The 27,688-nt window shown below is 32.9% G+C and overlaps 1 protein-coding gene across 1 annotated transcript in view; it reads left to right on the forward strand.

Annotated features, from left to right (window-relative positions):
* The window catches only part of LRP1B (LDL receptor related protein 1B), a 2,196,232-nt gene extending 2,169,163 nt beyond the window's left edge, over positions 1-27,069 (forward strand). Inside the window, exons 88-92 of the mRNA XM_060411151.1 lie at positions 6,359-6,435; positions 14,440-14,530; positions 15,476-15,620; positions 18,474-18,572; positions 19,863-27,069. Coding sequence (XP_060267134.1) covers positions 6,359-6,435; positions 14,440-14,530; positions 15,476-15,620; positions 18,474-18,572; positions 19,863-20,003 — 553 coding nt within the window. The 3' untranslated portion in view covers positions 20,004-27,069. The remainder of the gene's footprint in view (positions 1-6,358; positions 6,436-14,439; positions 14,531-15,475; positions 15,621-18,473; positions 18,573-19,862) is intronic.
* Positions 27,070-27,688: the final 619 nt, after the last annotated feature.

Consider the following 27,688-nt stretch of genomic DNA (forward strand, 5'->3'; position numbering starts at 1 on the left):
AAGGTGCTAGGGTCTATGTAAAGTGTAAAGCTTTAAAGTTAGGAATGTCACACAAATGCAGTCATGTTTGTGCACCAAAAGAATGAAATTTACAGAATTAATCAGAAAACATTTGCAAGTGACTTTTAAGTTTTGCATTTTTATCACTGTATGAAAGTATTGTTTTATAAATATGATACACAAATGTAATCATAGTTTTAATTTTAATTGAATGAGATTTATGGAGCACCAAAACATGCATGGCAATATGCACAAATTTTCTAAGGCTTCTTTAATCCCTTTGTGCCATATTTTTTCCCTATGTGTAGAAAGAAAAGGGTATATTAAAAGATTTTTCTTTCCGAATGTCTCCGTCATCATGGTTAATAATGGCAGCCTAGCATATAAGAGGAGAAATTCAATTTCAAATTGCTTTAAGGTTCAGCTTTGAATTTCATTTTGGTCAGAAGAGTCGCGTGACCTTTAAATTTGATGAAAAGAGGAAGAAGATATTAATCTCATTATTTTATTTTGAAGTCCTCCCAAGGTAGGTGACTCTAGACCCCATTTCTGCAAAACGACATGAATAGTCCACATATGGATCATCGTTACAGGGAAAGACAACACCTAAAATTTTAATACACCTTCAGTGTTTTATATCTGATTTCAAATATTTGTGTAAAATCACTCTACTACTTCAGAGCTCTTATTATTTTGAACAGTTTAACTATCTTATATTTATGTTTTATTATAAAAACTGTTCTTTTTTAAAGATTATATTTCCCTTATATATGCAAAATTTATTTTGATAGCCTGAAAATATTTATTGTGTATAATATAGTAATAGATACTACATTATAGCCTTTACACAAAGGCAAAATTCTCCCTATTATAGAAAATTACAATTGAAATATAGAATATTTTAAGTATACAATTAGGGGCTCCCTAGGTACCTCAGTGGTAAAGAATCCACCTGCCCATGCAAGAGATTTGGGTTTGATCTCTGGGTTGGGAAGATCCCCTGGAGAAGGCAATGGCAACCCACTCCAGAATTCTTGCCTGGAAAATCCCATAAAGCCTGGTGGGCTATGGTCCATGGGGTTGTAAAAAGCCAGACAGGACTTAGGGACTTAACAACAGATTATATCTGGAGAATCCCTTGGACAGAGGAGCATGGCAGGCTATGGTCCATAGGATCGCAAAGAGTTAGACACAACGGAAGCAACTTAGCACTATACAATAATTGCACACCCTGTTAAAGAACACAATAAGTTAACTGTTCACGCATTTCATATACTAGCATTCAGATAAGAATTAGTTATCCAAAACAAAAATCCACTCAGTTACTTTCAGATTGTTAAAAACTTCTATCATTTAACTTTTTGAACAGTCTTGCTGGGCGTGCATATTATTATTCCTATCCAATTTTTTTTTTTAATGATTGAACAGTATTTGATATAAGAACAAATATTTCCTAGAATGTGATTTGTGAATTACTTGCATCAGGCTCAGTTTGTTAAAATGCAGATTTCTGGCCACAACTCCAAGCTGCTTAATGAAAAGCTCTGGTATATGGGCCTCCAGACTTTCAACTTTCATTTTTCACTTTGATAATCATTAGTCTAACATGTAACATAGAGGAAAGAATCAGATTAGGGTAACGACATAACAATAAACAGTCTTTCTTTTTAATGTCACTGGCTTTGGAGAGATGGGGAGAAATCAAAAAGACTGTTAAATCAATATCCCTATACCAGGCAACTACTGACTTTAAAAAACTGTGAACGGAATATCTTCATACTATAACGTGAAAGGGATAAATAATTGTTCAAATAAATAAGAATCTATCTGACTTTATATCTACCTATACATTCCCAACAATAATTTCATGAATTTTAGATTTCAGGAATCTAAAATTTATGAAAGTACTTAAAAAGTTAAATAATTCAGAGTGGTATAATGATCACACATACAAAGAAACTGATTTTCATTGTTTTACAGTAAAGGGCAGTGGGGGAAAATATAGAATAAATTTGAAAGGAATGATAAACATGTTTATAGTGCTAGAGGAAAAAAATGATTTCTTGGGAGGATCATGAAGGACTAATTCAAAAATTATTATCCGAAGATGAATAGCAGAAAACAGTGGATTGTGATAGTACAGATTAAAGATGACTAGGGCACGGACTATGGATTTTTCCTGAGGAAAATGACAGACACAGATGCCAGAAATTATTATAGCCAGCATGATTATGCAAATAATTCAGTGGGAATTCAACAGGGAATTTTGATGATCCACACACATTTCAGTTCTTAAATGATCTGCCATTAATGGCTTTGATTATTGTAGTCTACTTAGAGAATGAAGATTTACGAATTTCCATAAAGATGGTAAAAATACTTGGTCTTAAATCAGTCATTGGAAGAACTTGTGGAGCAGCAAATGCCTAACGTAATTTTTCAAGGTAGGCAACGAGAATAATGACTTCTATTTGATTTAATATCTCAAAAAAAGATTATTTTTTAAGACTGGAACAAATGTAGATGAATGGAACATATTTTATCTTTGGCCATAAAACATTTTTTATAAGAAGTATAGGGAGATTGCCAGGCGATCATCAGTTGCTTATGAAACCGAATTGCTAAAATTAATTATTTCTCCAGCACAGTCTTTGAGACCTTTTCAGTATGTAACAAAGAAAATGTTCCTTGAAAATTAAGAATCTAAGTGTACTTCCTCAAAACAGAAGAGAGGAGCATCATGACCACTAGCAAGCAATATAATTTATCTAACATAATAGATATGCCAAGCTATGGTGCCAAGCTATGGATACAATAGAAAATTAGTCAATATTGTTAACAAATACCACCTGTACTACTTAAATAATTTCAAAATTTGGAATAAAACATTACAGCATTATTATCCTCTTTGTTTAAAAATCCCTCTCTTCCCTTTTGGAGTTCTAAGGGCATATTTTTAATAATTTTCTAAAATACATAAAACACATGATGTCATATCAGAACATCTGATCAATTAGCATTTACTCCAGTTCCTAAGCAATTCCATTTTCTTTCTTCTAAGCATCTCAGTGTAATGATGAGCCCTGGAGGTTCTTATCTCTAGTAACATAAAATGTATCTCAGATCATTTCTCTTATTTAACTTGAACCCTGATTTAGATTGCTGTTGTAATTGTTGTTTCTTAATCAGCAGAGGTAATGTAAGGAGCAAATTTTGATATTTTAATCAATATTTCAACATGATTGCACAAAACATCTTTGTACATATCACTTGTATAATGAAATTACCAAATAATCAGTATTATTTTTTTCATTGGAGCATGGACAATATCTTCAGTGGTCAATCAGAAAGATTCGCCAAATGTAAAGTGACATAAAACCAAAATAAATTTTGCAATGATTAGAATTTACTCTAGCAACATGTTTGCAAAATCTGCCTAAACATCTCTGCCTAATTATCTTTGGACTGTATCAAGAGTTAGAAACTGAGGAATTGGAACAATTTTCTTTTTTTTTTTTTTAGTTTTTTATTTTTTAAATTTTAAAATCTTTAATTCTTACATGCGTTCCCAAACATGAACCCCCCTCCCACCTCCCTCCCCATAACATCTCTCTGGGTCATCCCCATGCACCAGCCCCAAGCATGCTGTATCCTGCGTCAGACATAGACTGGCGATTCAATTCTTACATGATAGTATACATGTTAGAATGTCATTCTCCCAAATCATCCCACCCTCTCCCTCTCCCTCTGAGTCCGAAAGTCCGTTATACATATCTGTGTCTCTTTCCCTGTCTTGCATACAGGGTCGTCATTGCCATCTTCCTAAATTCCATATATATGTGTTAGTATACTGTATTGGTGTTTTTCTTTCTGGCTTACTTCACTCTGTATAATCGGCTCCAGTTTCATCCATCTCATCAGAACTGATTCAAATGAATTCTTTTTAACGGCTGAGTAATACTCGATTGTGTATATGTACCATCGCTTTCTTATCCATTCATCTGCTGATGGACATCTAGGTTGTTTCCATGTCCTGGCTATTATAAACAGTGCTGCGATGAACATTGGGGTACATGTGTCTCTTTCAATTCTGGTTTCCTTGGTGTGTATGCCCAGCAGTGGGATTGCTGGGTCATAAGGTAGTTCTATTTGCAATTTTTTAAGGAATTTCCACACTGTTCTCCATAGTGGCTGTACTAGTTTGCATTCCCACCAACAGTGTAGGAGGGTTCCCTTTTCTCCACACCCTCTCCAGCATTTATTGCTTGCAGATTCCTGGATCGCAGCCATTCTGACTGGTGTGAAGTGGTACCTCATTGTGGTTTTGATTTGCATTTCTCTAATAATGAGTGATGTTGAGCATCTTTTCATGTGTTTGTTAGCCATCCGTATGTCTTCTTTGGAGAAATGTCTGTTTAGTTCTTTGGCCCATTTTTTGATTGGGTTGTTTATTTTTTCTGGAATTGAGCTGCATAAGTTGCTTGTATATTTTTGAGATGAGTTGTTTGTCAGTTGCTTCATTTGCTATTATTTTCTCCCATTCAGAAGGCTGTCTTTTCACCTTGCTTATATTTTCCTTTGTTGTGCAGAAGCTTTTAATTTTAATTAGATCCCATTTGTTTATTTTTGCTTTTATTTCCAGAATTCTGGGAGGTGGATCATAGAGGATCCTGCTGTGATTTATGTCTGAGAGTGTTTTGCCTATGTTCTCCTCTAGGAGTTTTATAGTTTCTGATCTTACATTTAGATCTTTAATCCATTTTGAGTTTATTTTTGTGGAACAATTTTCTAAATCATTCATCCATAAAAACACAACTAAGGAAGAAAAGGAATTACTTTTTAAAATCAATGATTTTATTGGTTGTTCACTTGATTATACTTATTTGAAATATGCTCATTTCATTACTTCACTTCATAATATAGACAGAGTCAGAACTGGCCTTAAATTTATTTATTTTAATGATTTATTTGTATTATAGTATATAATTAATATATGTGAAATATATGTTAATTTTTTAAAAAGTTCTGAACAAAACATTTGGATAATGCATGAAAAGATAACAAAATAATAATTATAATGATATTAATTTTCATTTAAATCATGCTCCATATGTAATATAATTAATCAAATAACTATATTCTTGAATAGTAACATTATTGTCAATTATGCTAAAGTTGAATAATTTCTTTTATAAAACAAAATAATGCTTTTGTGAAAATATTTTTTTGTAAATGGAGTTTGTCAGTATGATGATTTTGTGAGCTTTTGTCTGTGTTTTAGGACACCCAATACTGTCTTCACAAATACAAAAAAAAAATTCACATGGCATCATAGAAGCCTAGTTCCGAAACAAATTCAGCTGTCTGAATTGGCTATGACAGAATTGGCAGAGACCTAGAAATTGCAGTCATTTAGTTTGGCCACCATGCCCAAAGAGATCTACTTGGAATGACCCTGGAGTCTATTATTTTGTTGTGTACAACTATTCTTGATATGGTGGTATTTGACAATCATCTTAAATAAGAACCGAAGCCAATTTAAATGGTTTCTCTATGGGTTTCCTCTCACAGATGCACAGGGACATCTTGTGTTGTTAGCCAGCAGACCTTATTCAAACATAGCTAAAACCATTCCAGCATTCATTTTGATGCAATTGGCTAAATATATGCTTATGATTTATGTTTAAATGAAGAATTTTAATCAGATCTATTATTTTAATCCTCTGTTAAACTTCCCATCATAATGTCAAGGTTCCTGTATGGGCAAAACAAATTCTCTGAATGAAAATTTTGGCATATTCTCTTGATTTCACGGTAATAGAAGTATGATCTTACATGGGAAAGTACTACATTTCCTTATCTCTGATTTAGAAGAGTAAAAATTCTATAGTTTGAACTATGAGACAGATGAGCACTTGCTCTTTGGTAATTAGTTCCACTTTGGAGTTAGAACCAGCAAAAATAAATCACAGAAATTTAATAAACAAGGATTTGCTTGACAGGCAAACTCCATTTCATAATAGCATAATTTTCTCTCTTCAGTATTTCTCAAATTAATTTCAATTCTTAATTAAAATTCAATTTTGTTACAAAATCTGCCATATTTAAGTTTAACACAGAATAAAGAAAAATGAATGTAAACTTAAATTTTAAAAAAGTATCTTAACAAATGAAGTCCAATGAAAGTTACCCTCAGCATACTGACAATATGCGAGAAATTAGCAGAAATCTTTATGAAGTATTCATGAACGGTGATAGCTGGTTTCTCTTTCATTTCATTTGGTTGAAGTCACCACATTAGCAGACTTGTGAGTTTTGTTACTCATTGATTTGTTTTGTGTTGGTTTTGTCTTTCCAGGTGCTCCACCAACTGGTCGGGTACACAATGTGAGAGGCCAGCCCCAAAGAGCAGCAAGTCTGATCACATCAGCACAAGTAAGCTTCTCAGATTAATATCTTTGAAGTTCCACATAGAATAGAAATCATTGTTTTCTTACACAACCCATCTTTCTTCTTACCCATCAACTGAGGGAACTGAGTCTTGGAAAACCTGCTTCATGGAATTTTGCCAAAGACCCACTTCAATCCAGGTGATTTTTGAAAGATGAAGCACTGAGCTCCTACCTGGTGACAAGATCGATCATTACATACTCTTTCAGGTTCTGAGGGTTCATCTCAAACTTTGGCAGTTCTCAGAACACACACCTGCAAACCTAGCATGAGCTTTTCTTAGGAAATGCGTGTCAGCTGCAAAAGATGCAAATATCACAATAGATGTGAGAATGCTGCAGGAAAAAAAATAATAATTTCATGTTTTAATTAAAATGCATTATTCTTGAAGTGCATTTCAAAGTGTTGTGGAAAAACAAACTTAACCAGTTAGTCTCAAAGTGATAAAGTATGTTAACAAGCAATTTTTAATAAGGATCCTAGTTGATTTACTGCTTCCTTGTCTTTAAAGTACTGGTTTTGAAGTATAGTAAAATATAGCTCAATATTTTGCAAGTTTGTGTGTGTGTGTGTAGCTGTAGCCTTAGGATGTGTCTCTGATATGAAAATTCATCTATATTAACATTTTGTGTCTTCCATAGACGCATTGGAAGAAAGTGTGTGTGTTGAAAGGCATGCTGTGTCTTCCAACATCTTTAAATAATTTTATAAAGATTTTCAAAATAAAACTCTGAAAGAAAAATTTCTCAGTTCACATATTAGCACTAATGAGTGAGAAAGTTTTGAGAAATCTGTATTAACTATCAAGTAAGTAAATATATTCTTGAAGAGAAAAAAACAGTATCTCTGATTTATGAACACTTACTTAGTAATTTTTTCTAGAACTTCACTGCTGGTATTAGTGCACACGAAAATAAAATACTATGGAATTTGTGAAAAAGGAAAGATATTAGCAAAATCAAAAGTGTACGATTTTTGTGGCTATATGGCAGAAACCAACATAACATTGTAAATCAATTTTCCTCTGATTAAGGAATAATATTTTTAAAACAGTATATGATTTTGTACCTTAGATAAAGGTTCCCAGTGTTTGCTGATTTACGTGTCTGTTGTGCCTGTCCCCAAATAATTTATCATTGCTTGAAATTCTTCCAATGACACTGTCCAAAGTTCCACCACTTAGAGATTAACTCAGGCTAAAAGGGATGACTATCTTTGAAAAATGACAGTTAGGCCTAGAAGAAATAACCTTAGAACTGAGTACAGGACAAATTACCTTAGAACTGAGTACTTTGATTTGGAGATGTGAGGTAAGTTATTCCAGTCAAGGAACATTTGGGGTTAATTACCTAAGAATTTGTGTGTTGTCTTAAGGAAGGGAAGGGAGAAGAACTTAGCAAAGATATGGACATGTAATTGTAGGAATAGGGCACCAGGATTTGATGAATGGGTTCATAAAATACAGTAGAGGTGGAAAAATATACTTTGCCTAATTTAATATTTCAAAAGAAAAGCAAAAGAAAAAAACATACTGTCTTCTCTCTCTCTCTTCCAGGATCATACTAACATTATTACTAATAACTCTTGGGAAATACCAATTTATATGATTTTGTGAACTAGTTATAAGACTCAATCATCATCAAAAGCATTTTTTAATGAAAAGAAATGCATTTGATGTACCAAGCTATAGAATACACTGAGGTAATAAACTGAGAATTAATGAAGCTATAGTATTTTAGCCTTTTATGATAATTTCTCAATTATGTAAGATAAATAAAAAATATTCTTTAAGAGAGGTAAAACAATTTTAAATATTGATAAAACTCTGAAAGGAAACAATAGAACGTCAATTGAATTCTCAGTTTATATGTAAGGCCCATCTACAAGGGAAAAGTTTGGCTTCTGGAAGATGATCTTGAGGGGTGTGCCAGCTGTGTTTTTTGAAAGGTGATGTTTTCAACCACTTGTATCAGTAACAAGCTCCCTTATAAGAAAAATGTCTCCAATTACATGCAGAAGCTCTAAAACAGGGACTATCACATGGAAGGAGGCGTGTCAAGTAGTTGTAACCCCTTTTACAAGGATTCTGATGCTCATTCTTCCATCACTGATTTAAAGTCATTAAATTTAATGGAGGTATCAATGCACATTGAAAGGACTATTAGCTATGCAAATGTCAAATTATCTCAGGTTTGAGCGAAGTTGACCAAATAATGACTCTATTAAAAGGTACTTATCATCAGACATTTGTGCTAAGAGAAACTTGCATCAATAACTCTGAAAAGAAAGAAAAGGTAGTTAAGCCAATCTTTCCTAAGGTAGGAGAGCTATTTTTATTCTTTCAGCTAAACGCCAGTGGTTTTTGAATTGTTGTCAAATGTTCCCTGAACTTGGGCAGAAGTCATCTGTTTTATGGATGGATGTTTTAGGAACATGTCTTCAAACCTGCACTTCTACTCACAGTGAAGCGTTCCATAACTGTTGGACCTTGGTGCCATCAGGAATATACTGCCTCTGTCAGCCTCACTTGCGTCAGCTGGCACTGAGATTTACCTTTCTAATTGATGAACAACTTTCTTAATCAACTCTGAGTAGTCATACTGAGATTTTTCTGGCCCTTGCTGTTTGAAGTATCTAAAGATCAGCCTGTGGAATTAAGCAGATCTATTATTCTAGAACTTTCCTTAAGTTCCACTTGAAAAAGTTAGTCTGAAAACTCTTATTTGGAAGAGTTTTAAATTAAGGATGATTAAATATTTTTATATACTCCTATTTTAAACTTACCTGAAGTTTTAAAGGAGTGGATACTCAATGTTTGGATTAAGCTATTCATATCTGCTACAATTAAGGAGGATAAAAATACCCACAGCATTTGTGGGGCAGTAATACAGTGATGCTGTATTTTGTTGTAGTGACAAGGAATATGTGCTATCTGTTAGGGAGTTATACTTATCTTCTGTTTTCCTACTTTATCTCTTTTAAACAGTGATATTTTAAAAAATATATATTATACTAGAGAATTATAAACTTGCAAATATAGAAATAAAAATGCTACGAAATAATGCATTTGTCCTAATTCTCCCAAAGCAAGTATTTATTGAGCCTCTACTAAGTGTGAAGTAACGTCTAGATCCCAAAGATGAATCAGTGCATAAAACAAACAGTGCCTCTTCTCAGGAAGCTGAGAGGTCCTAGAGAGCAGAGAGCAGAGGAAGATTAATTTAAAAAGAAAGCAAGGAAATAAGCAAACTTTTGGAAAATAATTGTGAGTCTTGATTGGACCTATTAAGGAAGTAAAAAAGGCAGAGAAATAGAGAATATCAGAAGAGAACTGATATCAAGAATGATTTCTCTGAGGTGGTGATATTTAAACTGACTTGAATGATTAAAAAGAGGAGGAGAGACTAAGGGTATTTCAAACAATAGGAGTATCAGATACAAGAATCCTGGAGGGACTGAAAAAAGACCAGTGTTCTGGCACAAAGGGGACAAGAGTGAGAAGCATGCAAAGTGAGGATGGTTATAAAAGACCAAATGATAAGCATCCTCCTGGAAACCCCTGGAAGGATAAAATAAGTTTGGAACATGATTTTTTTAATGTTTTTTTAAAATTATATTTTATTAAAATGGTTAATAAATAGAAGTCTAGTTATTGTATATTTACATATACATATACACTCACATTTATGCATACATGTAAACGAGATCTCGTACACAAACGAGATCTGAATATAGAGCAGCAAGTCAAAAGAGGTCATTGTAATGGTATAATTTATGCTTACATTTTTCTACTATAAGTTCAACCAATAAGTCAAAGATTCTTCTCTTTTAACCTGCATGAAGCCTTCTGGCTTCCATCCTAACCTCTTGAAACAGCTGTCTTGTTTGTGAGATGCTTCTTCTTGATCTCTTCTAGTTAATTCACTCACTACTTCCATACACTCTGCTTGGCAATCCATAATTCTTTGACCTCAGTTTTCAACTCTTTGCCAATTACTCCCAAATTTCTGTCTTCAACCCTGATTTCTCTCCTGAGTTTGAGACATGTATACCACTGCACAATTGCTCTATCCATATTAATGTCATCTCTGTGTATACCTGTATATCTATATTCTACAGGAACCTGATGTTCAATGTTTCCCAAAATAATCTCATTCCTTTCCCCAATCAGCCAGCCATTTTTATGCACCTTATTTTGCCTTCCTGTCTACACAGCTGGCCACAGAAATTTACCCAAGCAATACTTAGGAGTCACTCTTAACCTTCCTTCTAAATTGACTTAAACAATCTATTCAACAGATGTTACTTCCTAAATTTTCTTCAACATTATCAGCTTGCAGATACTTCCTACCATCCCTTTGCTTCTCTCTTCAGTCACAGCTTCCTCCAACACCCTCCACTCCACTCTCCAGTCAGACTGTTGTTCTTTAATCTTTTCTCCTCCAGGTCTTCACATTTCTCTCCCGAGATTAATTCACGATCTCCTCCTCCACTCGACCTGCATTTGCTTTCATGGGAATAAAGAGGACTTCCATCACGTTTCAGAGACAAACCAACCCTCCTCTGCTATCGCACATCTAGTTTGCTTCTGCTCCTCTGTGTATGCAGAGCAATGCATACTTTCACTAGGCCAGTGCATATCACTGTGCTAAATAAACCCATGTGTTAGTCATCTTCTAGTATACATCAAACAACATGAAAGGAGGGACATTTCTATCCCCAGTGCAAAGTATAGTAAGTGTTGCATCTGTGGGACATAGCAACACTTAAAAATATATTTGCTAAATGAGAACCAAATGGATAGTCCCTATGATATCCTAGGCACTGTGCTATCTACAAAACCAAGATAGATAGCTTATGCCCCCAAACTATAAATGAACTACTCTCTACAATATGTTGTGAAAAGTAAAAGATAGAGTTATGCATGGAGTGATACAGCAATATGTATTTTGAATTAGTCAGTAAACATGTATGAGCACTTTCTGTATAGTAGACACACTTCTATTTATATTACCGTGATGTATATGTTAATGATAACACTCATTTTATTAATGTGTAAACTTAGACCAAGATGAAAAATTGGTCCCAGCATATGGTGCTAGTGAGATGAGATTTGAACAGAGGTAGCCTGGATACAGAATCTGCTATCTCAACTGTGATGCTGTACTGCCTCTCCCATGGAAGGGGTCTCTTCTCAGCATAGAAATTTGATAATATAGTTCTTTCAAATGGAAAAGCGTTACATAATGGGGCCTCAGAACAACTTTGCAAAGAAAGACTGGCTCTATTTTCTTTTTTAAAATTAATTTATTTATTTTAATTGGAGGCTAATTACTTTACAATATTGTAGTGGTTTTTGCCATACATAGACATGAATCATTTTCTGTAAGAAAATTGTTGAAATTTCCTCTCCACCCAGTAAGTACAGAGTATACTTAAAAAAAAATCTGTTTAGAACAGTCCACCAACAATATACTGTTAAAAAAGTCATCTGTAATAGACCTTGATTGTTATATGTTACAATATATTTACTGCCATGTACACTGCTTGGAAAAAATACTTCTTTTGATAAATACCTATATTATATTCTAAAAATACATGTAGTTTCCAGTTGTTTCCATGTATAAACAGAGTGCTTGTAATGTAAGGGACTGGAAATGCCATCTGTCATGGGGAAAAGAAAACCGAAGGTCTTAAAAATTTTTTTTTGTAGCATGCATAATTAGCAGCATTTCTACCTAATAGAAATAAAAGAAACTATGTAGGACAAGTAAAAGCTAATTTTCTAAATAATTTGCAGTTGCTTGGAGGAGAAAGTAACTTTATGTACCTTAAAACCAATATTGGTAAGTATTTTAAACCTACAAATTTGCCACAAATTTTAGCAGGAAAAAAAAAAAAGATGAAGTGAGGATATTTATAAAGTCATGATTAATTAGTTTAAGTCAATTTATGAAGAAACCAAGCTGCTCACTGGTATTTAAAATTTGTGAACAAATGTTAATTACTATCCAAGGTGCCAGATTCTCTACTTCCACTAAATACTAATAATTACACATGCATGTAAAGTCCGTTTTCCCCAATCCAAGAAGGTAATATAATATCAACCTCACTCAATTATATAGTGCTGGTAACAACATAAAAAAATAAAATGAGTATTACATTTCAGAAACTGACTAAAGAAAGAAAGCCATATTTTTCCTTGCATGAAAGAGAGTTAGCTATTTGATTATTTTAGACAAGCTATTTTTGAAGTTTCAAATTGAAAGATTATCTTATATATGCCCTTTCTTTAATAAAGAGTTTTTGGCATTTTAGTAAATGATCTCAAATATGCTGGGAAAGATTGAAGGTGAGAGGAGAAAGAGATGACATAGGATCAGATGATTGGATGTTATCATCAAATTAATGGACATGAGTTTGAGTAAACTCCAGGAGTTGGTGATGGACAGGGAGGCCTGGTGTGCTGCAGTCCATGGAGTTGGAAAGAGTTGGCCACGACTGAGCGACTGAACTGAACTGAACTGAAGCAGCTGTTTATTGTGCTTAATATCACCATTAATTTTTTATCACAGTATTGTACATGTATATGCAGAGGACAATTCATATATTTAATAACTCAATGTTTTATTCCTGAACCATTCAAGATCCTCACATTAAAATTTAACTAGTTTGGGTATTGCTTTGTTTCTCAGTTTAGACAATGATTAAGCTCACTTGGCAGTTTCAGTCAGATGCTTTTCTCAAACAAGCAAAGGCTTTATCTTATGGATACTAGATATTTGTCTGTTGGAAATGTGAGTATTGGGTACTTGATAGAGCTACTTAATACTCTCCTGTTATTAGGCAATGCTTGCATTCCGTTTTCTTCCTGCCTAAGTGACATATGACCCTAGGTGTATCTTACTATGGCTCACATCATCAGTAAAGAGGTATTGTCTTCTTTAAGAAAAAAACAAAAAAGATTGCTCTTCTTGACAAAAAAAAACTAAGACCCACTTTCTATGACCGCTTTTGAAAAATCTATTCCATAGAATTTTTGTTCCATTTTGAAAATGAGTGATACAACCTCAGCTCATTCTTATAAATGTATGGAAATAAAGGAAAAGTAGACATTTACAACATAAGCCAAGCCCCCAGATGATGGCTTGTTGAAACTGTTGTGGAACTACAATTTGAGAAAGAGAATCCTCTTTGTTCCCCTACTTTGCAGAATCAAGCTAAAAGCCCTATGTGGTAGATCTTCATGTCTCTATGTTTATGGGTGAAGAGCATGAGCCTCAAATTTTAAATAACTTTTCTAAGGTTTCAATTCAGGTAAGTTGTAAAACTATTATTTAGGCCTGCTGCTGCTGCTGTCGCTGCTGCTGCTGCTAAGTTGCTTCAGTCGTGTCCGACTCTGTGCGACCCCATAGACGGCAGCCCACTAGGCTCCACTGTCCCTGGGATTCTCCAGGCAAGAACACTGGAGTGGGTTGCCATTTCCTTCTCCAATGTCCATCCAAATCCGACACTGTTGCCCCTTTTGCTTTCCCAGGCTGCCATCCAACTTGCCATATGTACTCAGGGCCAGATATTCATACCTAAAGGAGGGAAAAAAAAAAAAAAAAAAAAACAACTAATGATGGAAATAGAGCCAGGCAAATTGTAGAATGTGTATTCAGTCAGAGTTTATTTACTTATATCTTTGCAAATAGATGTCTGGTGAGAATAAGACTCAGACTGACAAAGAAGTCAGTATTTCTAACCTCAGGTATTTAATTATAACATATAAATAAAAGATATTTAAAGAAATGTTTCCAGTAGTTCAAATATTTAATAGGAAAAATGACTTTGCAGTAATGTAGTGCTGAATTAGGAATATAGATATTTGGGCTAAGCTTTTTTGTTATTATGTCAATGGTCAAATGATTTGATGTAATAAAGTGTTGTTATATCCATCTTGACTTCATTTGGTATGTTGATCTGTTCATTCATTTCTTTTTCAAGGAAGCATAGCCATCATTGTGCCTCTCGTCCTCTTGGTGACTTTGATAACCACCTTGGTAATTGGTTTAGTGCTTTGTAAAAGAAAAAGAAGGTAAGAGGCAGTATTTAGACTAACAGTAAATAAATTACATAAATAGTTATAGAAACAGTGTTTTTTAAAAACTTCTTAAAATGTGATTTACTTATTCCAACTGCATAATTCTGTGTTTTCTGAACCATTTTATCACTCTTTCATTTTAAGTAATTATAATTCAAACAAACTTTCCCTTATATTATATTGATGGAATGGTTGCATTTGTTGTATATATTCTAACAAAAATTACAAGGGAATATATTAAACTTTCAATAGAATTTTATATTTTGTTAGTTTTTCCTTGAAACAGCAAAAACCTCTAAAGAACATTTTATAATATTAAAGTGTTAGATTATCAATGTCAATAGAATGATAATGATTATATATTGTATGTCACAAATTGTGTATTTTGTTCATAAATTATACATTTGTTGATTTTATATATTACTGGAAGTATCATTATTTCAATTTATATGAATGCACAATTAAAAAGATCTTTAAGCAGTGAGTTGGCTGTGGGGTGATTATCTGGAACCTAGAGTTTGTAAGTCAGTTTTTGCATTATGTAAAGGAATTTTAGCCCCATGACTTAGGGATTGAAAACAATTTCAAAATTTCATTGTAACTATTTTTCATGAATGTTTTTAAGGAACAAAAGGGAAAAAGTAGAAAGTAAAAGGGTAATTAATTATATTCAGTTTCAAATAATGTAGTATTAGCTATTTACAAGGAATGTTCCAAGTGCATTTTTCATTGTTAAATCTAAATAATTTGGGAAAATGATGTATTACAGTAAGAAAGTTTTGTCCCTCTGTGAATCAATGAATGTCATTTATTTTCAATATACTTTATGTATGAGTGTTCCACCAGTTCTATTAAAATGTTATTAAATCTGCAAATACAGTAGTTTCATACACCATGTTGTGATATTTAGACAACTCATATAATGTTCACATATTCTAGGACAAAAACTATAAGAAGACAGCCTATAATTAATGGAGGAATAAACGTAGAAATCGGCAATCCATCTTATAACATGTATGAGGTCGACCATGATCACAATGATGGAGGTCTTTTAGATCCTGGCTTTATGGTAGATCCAGCAAAGGTAAAGTTTTAGGATGATGGACTGTGAGCACTAATATTCTTGCGTCATTTCTCTATAATATGGTTCTGATTTTCATCACTATTTCTTTTATCTGAAGTTAGATTAAAGAACTTTAGGATTTATTGAATGTTATAGTCTCTTCTAAAGAAAAAATAAAATTATGGGCTGCATTCACCTGAAGCATGAAGTTAATGTAACATAGTTTAGAAAATATGTATTCACTTAATTTATAAGCAGAGATGTCTTAGTCAAATGTGCTGAGATGCTGGCATATCTAAATATAAGCCTGGTGAAATTAAATTTTATTAAAATTGATTTTTTAAACCTACTTAAAAAAAAAAGAGTACAGCATTTCATTGCCAAAATAAATACTTCATTTCCAGTAATGTTTCACTGAAGAGTCCACTAAGCTATGTCCTTGGATTTGTTTATAATCATATCACTTTAAACAATATTTTTCTACCTGCTGTAATATTTTTCTTATTGGTTTGAGAGTTATCTGTGATATTTATATACTAAAAACCCACAGTCATTTTTTTTAAAATTTCTGTTAGTACTGAATGCTCAATTTGGAAATTTTTATAAAAACAAATAGATAAATGATACATCTAGGTAAATTTGCAAAGATTTACTTCACTTTATTATCCAAATATTTTGCATGATAATCATAGAATATTTTACTATGAATTAAGAGCATCAGTTTGCTAATATGGAATGATATTCTAAGCTTATTTATTCATTAATTAAATGGTTCTTTACAATGTGATATATCAAAGGTGTTATGTCCAAAATGCACCTTTATATTAAATAATTTTATTAGCCAACTTGGCTTTGTACTCATAGCAACAGCTGTTCCCCAAAGAAAAGGTCTCATGTATTCAATCTACTCCGAACATATGGCCAGACTTTCTAAGCCCAAAACTGGTGATCTGAAATTGAAGAAGTATTCATTTCTATGAAAAGAAATCAGTCCTTATTATATAGAAAAAATGTTGTCCTATCAAAAGATGTTGTAAATATTTTCTTCATTAGAAATAATTTTCAGTTACTATAAATGATTAATTCAGTTACTAACTCCTACATTTGAACTTTGTCGTGAAATAAATTCTCATAACCTAAGTTTCAGTGTTTTCTATTGAAACTAAAAACTATACATACTGTCCATATTGTTGTTTGATAATTTTTGTAAAAATGGAGAAAGACGTCTTAATCAATAGACTTCTCATATTCTAATAATTTTTTCTTAGGAAAAAAATACAGTACCTGTAAATATAATATGACCTGATGAGGCTATATCTCATACACTTCGTATGAACAGGAGAGTTCTCATTTTCCCCATCATTTTATTTCTACTGATAGAATTAAGCCAATTTTGGATACTTAAAGGGAATAGCTTTTTAATATTCCATTCATTTTTTAATGTTTACTCTAGGAAATAAAAGTATGCTTCAGGGCCCCTCGAGTATATTTTTAATATATCTAGCAAATAACATTCAATAAATATTTATTTACCAATTTTCCACTGACTGACCAAAATTTCATTAAATGTAACTTAGATGGCTGATTCTATTAGAATTTATTCTAGAAGTTGGCTCTTGACGTTTGAAATAGAAATATGAATTGTTACCTAAGAAGTAACTGTAGAAAATATGTTTATAGGTATAGACAATTTTGAAAAGTGAATGACCACACCAAAGCAACCTTAATGATGGAATGTTTTTCATAGATTTTCTACTTGTTACAGTGGTTTGATATATTCATGATGTGACCAAATACAAACTTCATGACACGTAAAGACTTTTGTAGAATGTATCTGTTATTTTAAAAAATGGATAAATTTCTCCCTCAATGGTACCTTACAAATGAATTGAAATAATTAATAAATTTTATTTTAAAAAGGTTTGTCTATAGAGACATTCACAGAATACTTTGAAAAGCTCAGAAAAGGGGAACTGGTATCTATTGATTTTATACACAAACTCATCTCAGTCCTTACTTAGATTGTTTTTAATATCTTCTAAGTGAGAATTTCTGGGGACATAAAGAGACGATATTGACCTGATTTTATGTTTAAAATCTTTTTCCTCAGATCTTTGTCCTTGTCTCAAAATTTATGATTCATTGTCAAGAGTTGATAGATTTTTAAAAATATGTATGTTCATTAAAATCCTTCAACTTTTAGTCTAGCTTTCTTATTTCCTTTTTGGCCACTAATAAGTATTCTATGATGAATATGAGTATACCAGATTGACTTTTTCTGCCATTAGACCCAAAAAACTCTAAAACCATTGTTCTTGCATGGCGTTTAGTGAGCCAATCTGATTTCTAATTAATTTGCTTTAAACTAGAAAGTCAGATTTCTCAAAAAAAAAAAAACATAATTCATTTTTATATCTCACATTTTAAATTTCATTTGTATTTTCTAACAATATAGAAGTCATGAACCTTTAATTAGAGCCAGTCAGATATTTGAGTGTCTGGAATGGGCTCCTATCAGAACTTTTCAAACAGAAACCTTAGGTGAGGGAGGCTGATGCATTTTTCACAGGGCTGTTAGCAAATTATGCTTTTTGGGGAGGGAGAATGAAGTTAAATAAATGGAAATGAGTGGCGGTTTCTAGGTACATGTTATGTCTATAAGTAAGCTAGACTAAGAGAAATGTCTACTGTAGAGCACGGATCTAATATTAATAGATGTTTCATAAATTATTGAATCTACCATAAATATACTGTTGATGCCTCAGGGCTGAAGAACATAGCTTATGTTATTTTTATGACTTAACATGAGTTTGTGTCAATGAAAATAGTTTCATGATATTAGATCAGAAACTAAAATTCTCTGTTTACACACAGGCCAGGTACATAGGGGGAGGGTCCAGTGTTTTCAAGCTTCCACACACAGCGCCGCCCATCTACCTAAACTCTGATTTGAAAGGACCACTAACTGCTGGGGTGAGAGAAAATTCATTACTCCATATCCATTCCATCACAGAATGCCTCACAGTCAAAAATGATTACTAGACTTAGATAGGGACTTATCTTTAATGATTTTTAATTAACAAAAGGTTTAAAAACTGCATTAAACTTGAGAGTTTATGTGTCCTGCTTATGCAAGATTACATGTAAAAAAATGTCATCATTTTAGGCAAGCTATTCAGCAGAAATATCTCTTCTCCAAAATTTGAAAATGTTAAAGCTCCATAGCAATAAACATGAGCATTTGCTATTCTTAGAATAGACATCTCTAGCCAGCAATGTAAACTGAAGAGTTTACATTTAAATTTACGTTTGCCTTTATTTTCTATTAAGATGCTTTGTTTAGTATCTGCAAATTTGATGTCCTCTTAAATAAAAATGCACTACAAAATGTGGCATCATATGGAGACATTAGAAATGATGTATGAAACCATTCTTTAAAACTTTTTATGTAACTGGTTTCTAGAGAAAAGGGCTTTGTCTAAAGTTTGTTGTTGTTTAGTCTCTAAGTCGTGTCCAATTCTTCTGCATCCCCATGGACTGCAGCCCTCAAGGCTCCTCTGTCTATGGGATTTCCCAGGCAATAATATTGGAGTGGGTTGCCATTCCCTTCTCCAAGTGATCTTCCTGACCCATAGATCAAACCCACGTCTCCTGCATTGCAGGCAGATTCTTTACCATTAAACCACCAGGGGAGCCCTGTCTAAAATTGCATGGTTCATATTAGACAGGAAAGGGATTAAAGACAATATTAAGATTCTTAGGATTGAATTTTCTCACCCTTGTACCTCTCTCCCATCAGCTGTTTTTCATTCTCATTTTTTATCATGTTTGTCTCATTTGCATGGATCAAAAAATGTAATATTTCTTTATTATGATAAAGATTTAACATCCTTTCTGGAAAGACAAAATTTAAAAATGCAACTATGTAACAATCTTGGGTTAAGTTAATAAGACAATTTGGTTTAATGTTTCCTGCTTTTATATAAAGTTGCAGTTAATATACCTTTAATGAAGATTTCTTTAGGCTTTCGATATGCCAGAGCTCCCCTTAGGTTCACAAGTTACCTGAGAAACATACAGTTATGTTTTTATCTGATACATGCTGAAGTTGATGAAAGCATATAAACAGAATTTAAATTACATGTATATAATTATTATTTAGTAAGTTAAGTACAATGCATATAAATGTTAACATTAAAAGATATCATTGAAAATTAAGGTAGTCAAAACAGGTAATAAAAACATATTTATTTTTTCCTTCAGCCAACAAATTACTCCAATCCAGTATATGCGAAATTGTATATGGATGGGCAAAACTGTCGAAACTCCTTAGGAAGTGTCGATGAAAGGAAAGAACTGCTTCCAAAGAAAATAGAAATTGGAATCAGAGAAACGGTGGCATAATCAGAGATACCTTTTATATGCTGTACAAATGTATAAAATATAAGGATTACTTTTGTATGTTCCAACAGTATTCTACTTGTTTTGGCATCAGCATTACCTCTTCCTTTATCTTTTTTCTGGTCAATTGTTTTCTGAGTTTTCTGGTTTTTATTTTTTTGCTGATGACTCTTGATTGACCATTTGTATGGTATTTTTATGAAAAAGAACTGCACTACAGTACAATTTACAACAATGCTGCTGATGACACACCTTTGAATTTGTTAAAATTAAAAACAACGTATCCCTTTGTAGTGTGAATATGAGCAATCTATTTTATATGAACTTCTTTGGTTCTACTTAATCAACAAAGAGAATCTCTGCGCATTTTCATTATATGGTCTGAAAGCTGTAATACAGTATCAGTTAATTTTCTGGTTCAGTTTATGGAAGAGCAATTGAATAGTCAACTCTCTTCTTTGTGCCCTTTAAGACTGATTCAGACTGCTGAAAATATATAGCTCTCACAAGTTCCACTTCACCAGCTTTGAAATTAGTCTTAGGTTGCCAAGTGATAGATGAGAATTTTGAGGAAAAAAAAAAAAACAACTTTAAGAATTTATAAAACTAATAATTTGCATGAACACATATGACTACATGTTCCAAAATTTAGTGGACTCTATTGTGATATACTAAAAGTATATACCCTATAAAAATAGTTATATTTAGGTATATAACATAGCAAAAATGTAATTGAAAGTGGAAAGATCACACTTGCTATGGGATAAGACATTTTGTTTTCCCTTGGTCCTGAGGTCAATAGCCAGCCTAGAACACAACAGGGCATCAGGCACTCATGTCTTAGCAAATTCCTCCCAGTCACATGCATTTTGTGGAGGATTAACCCAACCCCTTAACACACAGAACACTAAAGAATACAATATAAGCACACAAATTGGTGACACAATTTCAATTATGTGAATGCATTCTATTTGTGAGGTCAAAAGGAATAGTCAAGGCAGCCGTTATGGTAGAAAGTAATCAGTGGATATTTTCAATATACAATATGACTAGTCTATTATCTGCCCTATCCAAAATATGTTCTTAAAGGACTTTCTAAGTTATGAAAGAACAGTCATCTGCCCATTATCAAAGGTGGCGAGTATACATGCTGGCCAGTTACTCTGGTACTCTGATTTCTCTGGTTATGCAAAACACATGGACCCCGTCCACTTGTCTGTTTTCAAATTTCGATGGAAACAAGTACGATTTATTTAAGTTGTATAAAAAAAAAAAGTATAGCATTTTTATACAAATATCTTTAAAGGCACAAAAGATTTATTCACAAGTTATGGAGGGCTTTTTGTTCCTCTGATAGACATGACTGACTTTTAGCTGTCATAATGTATTAACAGATGAAATATGTTTGTGGTTGTTCTTTATCCCTTTGTACAAGCATTAAAAAAAAAAAAAAACTGCTGTTTTATAAAGAGACTTTTTGTTGTACTATGTGCATGCATACTACCTATTTCTAAACTTTGCCATATTGAGGCCTTTATAAACTATTGATTTATGTAATACTAGTGCAATTTTGCTTGAATGATGTTATGCATATCATAAATTTTTCCAGGTTCTTGTTTAAGTACATTTTTTAAATTGAACAGTATTTTTCATTTTGGTTATAATAGTCATTTTGCCTATGTTTCTACAATGAAGTGTTAAATACTTTATAAAAAATTGTTGACTGACTTATTTAAATGAAATTCTACATATTTAAGTGCTTGTGTTGGGTAGTTTTTAAAAAGAAAATTCTTGTCTTTACAGAGTTTAATTTTCTTAGAAAGCTATTTTAGCCAACATGAGATGTAATTTTTGTTGAATCTTTAGAACATACTCTCTGGGGTAAGACTGATTTCATTGTATCACTTTTCAAATCGCAATAGAGAAGGCATTTCTCTTATTGAAGTGGAAACCTTCTCTTATGAAGTGGAAACATGTCCCTTACTTTTTCCTTTTCCCTGTTACACATGGCTTGTCACAGACTCCATGTTGCAGAAAAAGATTGGTTATATACACAGTAGTGTGACAATTGTATTGAAATAAGCCAAAGTTCTTCCTGTTTCTCATTCTCAAAAAATGTACTTTATAGAAAACTTAGGTTCCATTAGATGCTGTGTAGATATTATTTTCTAAATGGAATGATTGCTAGTGTAGCTACTTAGAGTATTTGACTAGAGATGACAGGAGGGTCTGATTGACTAGAGCTGTCATTGAGCTTCATTATCTGATGGGATCTTTGTATATAAGAGCTTTATGACTGCAACTGAAATTATTATTTGAAAGAGAAGAACCCACATATTGGAATGACTTCAATACAACGGACATTAGTATAAACTATCTAGCAAATCCTATGCAATATACAACACACCAGCTTACACTCACAGCCTGGCATCTATGACCTATTTTCTGTCTAGCACACTAATTAAAGCTAGATCAAGAGAGCTCAGGATGTGCTTTTTAACCCTTAGATTCCACCTACATTCTCATGGCCCTTATTTCACAGTATGTTTCGCCAACCCAGGCTGGTTCAAGCAAGTCCATTGTGAGGGCCACAGTACTTCTAGCTGCCATTACTTTGCATTCAGTCTTTACAGAACAAAGATATTGGCAACAACCCAGTTTTTTTCTATTACTTTAGCTCTTTCTATTTCAATTATCTATTATCTACCTATTTCTATTTCAAAAACTCATGTAAATGCTAGAAGTTCAGTTCAGGTCAGTCGCTCAGTCATGTCTGACTCTTTGCGACCCCATGGACTGCAGCACGCTAGGCTTCCCTGTCCTTCACTACAACCTGGAGGTTATTCAAACTCATGTCCATCGAGTTGGTGATGCTATCCAACCATCTCATCCTCTGCTGTCCCCTTCTCCTTCTTCCTTCAATCCTTCCCAGCATCAGTAACTTTTCCAATAAGTCAGTTCTTCACATCAGGTGGCCAAAGTATTGGAGCTTCAGCTTCAGCATCAGTCCTTCCAGTGAATATTCAGGATTGATTTCCTTTAGGATGGACTAGGTGGATCTCCTTGCAGTCCAAGAGACTCCAAAGAGTCTTTTCTAAAACCACATTTCAAAAACATCAACTCTTTGGCACTTAGCTTTCTTTATGGCCCAACTCTCACATCTGTACATGACTACTGTAAAAACCATAGCTTTGATTAGACGGATCTTTGTTGGCAAAGTAATGTTTCTGCTTTTTAATATGCTGTCTAGGTCAGTCATAGCTTTTCTTCCGTGGAGCAAGCATCTTTTAATTTCATGGCTGAAGTGAAACCATCTGCAGTGGTTTTGGAGCCCCAAAAATAAAGTCTCTCACTGTTTCCATTATTTTCCCATCTATTTGTCATGAAGTGTTGGTACTGGATGCCATGATCTTCGATTTTTGAATGTTGAATTTTAAGCCAACTTTTTCACTCTCCTCTTTCACTTTCATCAAGAGGCTCTTTAGTTCTTCTTCGCTTTCTGCCATAATGGTGTCATCTGCATATCGGTGGTTATTGATATTTCTCCCAGCAATCTTGATTACAGCTTGTGCTTCATCCAGCCCAGCTTTTCTCATAATGTACTCTGCGTATAAGTTAAATCATCAGGGTGACAATGTACAGCCTTGACGAACTCCTTTCCCGATTTGGAACCAGTCTGTTGTCCCACGTCCAGCTCTAACTATTGCTTCTTGACCTGCATATAGATTTCTCAGGAGGCAAGTCAGGTGGTCTGGTATTCCCATCTCTTTAAGAATTTTCCACAGTTTGTTGTGATCCATACAGTCAAAGGCTTTGGCATAGTCAATAAAGTGGAAGTAGATGTTTTTTCTGGAAGCTCTCTCACTTTTTCAATGATCCAACGAACGTTGGCAATTGGATCTCTGGTTCCTCTGCCTTTCCTAAATCCAGCTTGAACATTTGGAAGTTCATGTTTCATGTACTGTTGAAGCCTGGCTGGGAGAATTTTGAGCACTCCTTTGTTAGCGTGTGAGATGAGTGCAATTGTGCGGTAGTTTGAGCATTCTTTGGCATTGCCTTTCTTTGGGATTGGAATGAAAACTGACCTTTTCCAGTCCTGTGGCCACTGCTGAGTTTCCCACATTTGCTGGCATGTTGAGTACAGCACTTTCACAGCATCATCTTTTAGGATTTGAAATAGCTCAACTGGAATTCCATCACCTCCACTAGCTTTGTTCATAGTGATGCTTCCTAAGGCCCACTTGACTTCACATTCCAGGATGTCTGGCTCCTGGATGCTAGAAAGTCAGGGCTACAATTCTCTACAGTAACAAAATACTTCCTGAAATATCCCTCTAAGTATCAATGGGACAGTTTGTCTAAAAATGAATACTTCCTGGTAAATTAGTCTTCCCATCCAAAGCAGAGATTTTCAACCCTTTGACATTTTGAGCCAAATAGTCCTTTGTTGTCCTTTATGGAGTAAGATACTTACCAGTATCTCTGTCTCCTATACAGTCGTCACTACTAGCACCACCCAAATTTGAAGCAATCAAAATGTCTGCAGACAAAGCCAAATGTCTTCTGGGTAACAATATTGCTCTTGTTAAAAACTGCCAATCTAGGACTCTGTTTTTTCTTCCACTATTAAATGACTTGGTCAACTGAGTCAAAAAAATAAATAAATAAGGCCCCTCATCATCAAAATCATAGCATTACCAAGTTTTGACTTTAATTCTTTAATGTCAATGATGCATGAGTTATAGTTACAGAAATTTATTAATAAAGTGCCTATGTACGTAGTTTTAAAAACTCATTACTAAGGGAAAAAAGTTCATTTAGAAACTTGTATGATTTTGCATAAACTGGGCCATCTTCATTTATGTAAATATGTTTTATTTGTGGCCTTTTTGATGTCATTGATGATTATGTGTTATTTTGGTTTGTTTTGATTATATGCTTATTTTGTTGTATCTTGAGATTGAGACCAGCTTGCGCTTTTCATCTAGGAATAGTTCTTTCCATTTTGATGATGACATATGAAGAAGTTCAACACTCAATGTATGTTATGGCTATTATAAATGAACTATAATATGCAAAATGCCACAGTTTCCAAATCCCTAATAGGGAAAATTGGTAAATGTGATGAAGGAAATATAAAAAATATATATATTGCTAACTTTTCTTTATCCTCCCCCATCTTCATATCTTCAAACAGACAGAAAATCTTCTTCCTCTCTATGAATACTATTTACAGTTTCAAATTTTTCACGTAGTTTTATTTAATAGATTAAAATATTAGATAATTAAAATACTGCAGAGTGAGTAAAATATAGCTAACCAGTTTCTTCAACTTATGCCCCATTCTAATTATCATTAGTTTATTTAACAATGGCTCTCTCAATGTTAAAAGATTTAATGTAGTTTAGAGTCATTATTCAGATAGATTTTCTTGAATTGTAACTTGTAAGAAAAGAAGAGACTCAAGCACTTCTTTGTGAGATGTCTACTGACTAACAGAGCACAAAAAATATTTTTCCGTGTATTCTGAATATGAGAAAACCAACAATAGAATGAGACAAAAAATGGTTTATTTTCAACACTATTACTAAATCTGCTGCTAACTTAGTATATCCAGAAAATTAACCTCTCTAGCAAAGATAAAGATAATTGAAAACATGCAGAAGCAGTTTTATTCTGAAAAACATGTAGTTTTTTTTTTTTTAATCAAAAGACCCATATCGAAAGGCTAATATCAAAAGGCCCAGGGACATATACTTCATGCCATAAGATGCATGTATCTAGTCTAGGAAAAGAAAAATAAATGAAATAAGTTCTCTGGTTTAACTTTTCTCTTAAAGATATTGCACTTAACTGGCTGCAATTTATTCTGAAAAAAATAGTTTCTAGTGAGTCCCATCATTTTTTGTAGCCAAAGTGATCAAAAACCAAAAGAAAAATTGTTTCTAAAGATGGTCTATTTGATAAATTCTATGCTTAGAATGTGTTCATTCTCTCTGATGGATAGTCTGCCCCTTTAGCACAGGGTTTTTATATCAGTGAACTTAAGAAATGCAATTCTGATATTTAATCATTTATTCATTTCAAGTTAATTTTTCAGCTGTAGTTTCTTTTTCAGTTTTAATACATAAATTATGAACCTCCTGATAGAAGGTGATTTCTAGCTTATTTATACTGTAGTGGTTTGGAGAACAAATAACATAACTGTTCTAGATTTTCAAAGTATAATGTCAATTGTGAAAACCAAATGCATCTTATTTAGGAGAGTAATATATGCATTAATAAGTGAGAAATGATTTTTCTACACAGAATAAACTGTGAATATATAGTTTAGAATAAAATTTAGAAGTTTGAAATAAGGTTTTTTATGGAGATACTTAAAAAACAATACACAGAGTCTAACTTTAGAATGACTTGATTGATTTGATACATTCATTTCTCAATGAATAATGTCAAAAGTTAGGTAGGAAATAACTGGACAGTGAGATTTCAAACAGGAGTAACCTCCATCCCCACAGTCTACAAGAGTCAATGATACGTTTTTAGAAATCTATATAAACATATAAAAACAACATGCAAACATATATGTATACCCACATTCACTCAGATATTCTCACATACTGGCTTTGATGTCCAATTAATTCTAAAGATGGCATTTCTCTTCTATGTTACCTAGATTTTAATCATGTTTATCTTCCTGGCTTGTAATTACAAAAATCATTACACTTATCCACAATGGTAACTAATTCCTGATTTCTTATTATTTAAAATAAAATCATCATATCTCTCCTTATTTTCTTATTTTCTTCTATCCAAAGTGACCTTACTGAAAGCCAATATTCATCTTTCACTATTTTGTCATTACCTGTATTGCCTATTTTATTGTAAAAAAAAATAGTCCTTTTAAGAAACAGAAAATAAATGTAAAGAAGAAATAGAAATTATTAGAAATTTTAAAAACTTGAGAGAACCAGTTATGTTTTAAGAGGATTTTATTAATTTGCTTTAAATCATGCTTAAATTTAATTTTTCTATCTTGCTTTAAAAATATAACATTATAACATTAAAACATTTGGTTTTATGTCTTTCTTTCACTTTGATTTAGTTACTCTTTTATATTCAATTTCTTGCTTATTCTATGGAAACTCTATTGATTGGTTTTATTTTTCTCCTTTGAAAATTTTATATTTATAATTTGTTCTACTGGTATACTCTTTAAACTTAAGAAATACTCTAGCTAATTAAATATAGAATTTAAAAATGTCTTTTTTTTTCTCTTTAAATTGAGGAATTTAACAATCTTAGACTCTTCTAACTCACCCTCTGTGTTGATATAGTTTGTGGTTTTATTAAGAAGGTATTTTAACTGAAGTTTAAAAAAAAAGTACTATTTTTATATGTTTTATTTTCTGTCCATTAAGTATTTGGAATATTTTCAACTATTTTTACATTTAATATTACTCTCTTTAAAATTCAACAGTTCATTACTGTATCATTCTTCTCTCCTTAATTTTTCTTGACTGAAGTTTTATTGATATATTTCATGAAGCATCCCTAATGAAAAGCCTTAATAAATGGTATATTTGCTGAACTTTTACATATATACAAATGTCTCTCTAAGGCCTTCAAATACCAGTGTCAACCCAACTGGATATACATTTTGGAGATTTTTCTTTTTTTCAAAAGTT

Source organism: Ovis aries, chromosome 2 (assembly GCF_016772045.2).
Source record: "Ovis aries strain OAR_USU_Benz2616 breed Rambouillet chromosome 2, ARS-UI_Ramb_v3.0, whole genome shotgun sequence".
In the NCBI taxonomy this organism is placed as follows: Eukaryota; Metazoa; Chordata; class Mammalia; order Artiodactyla; family Bovidae; genus Ovis; species Ovis aries.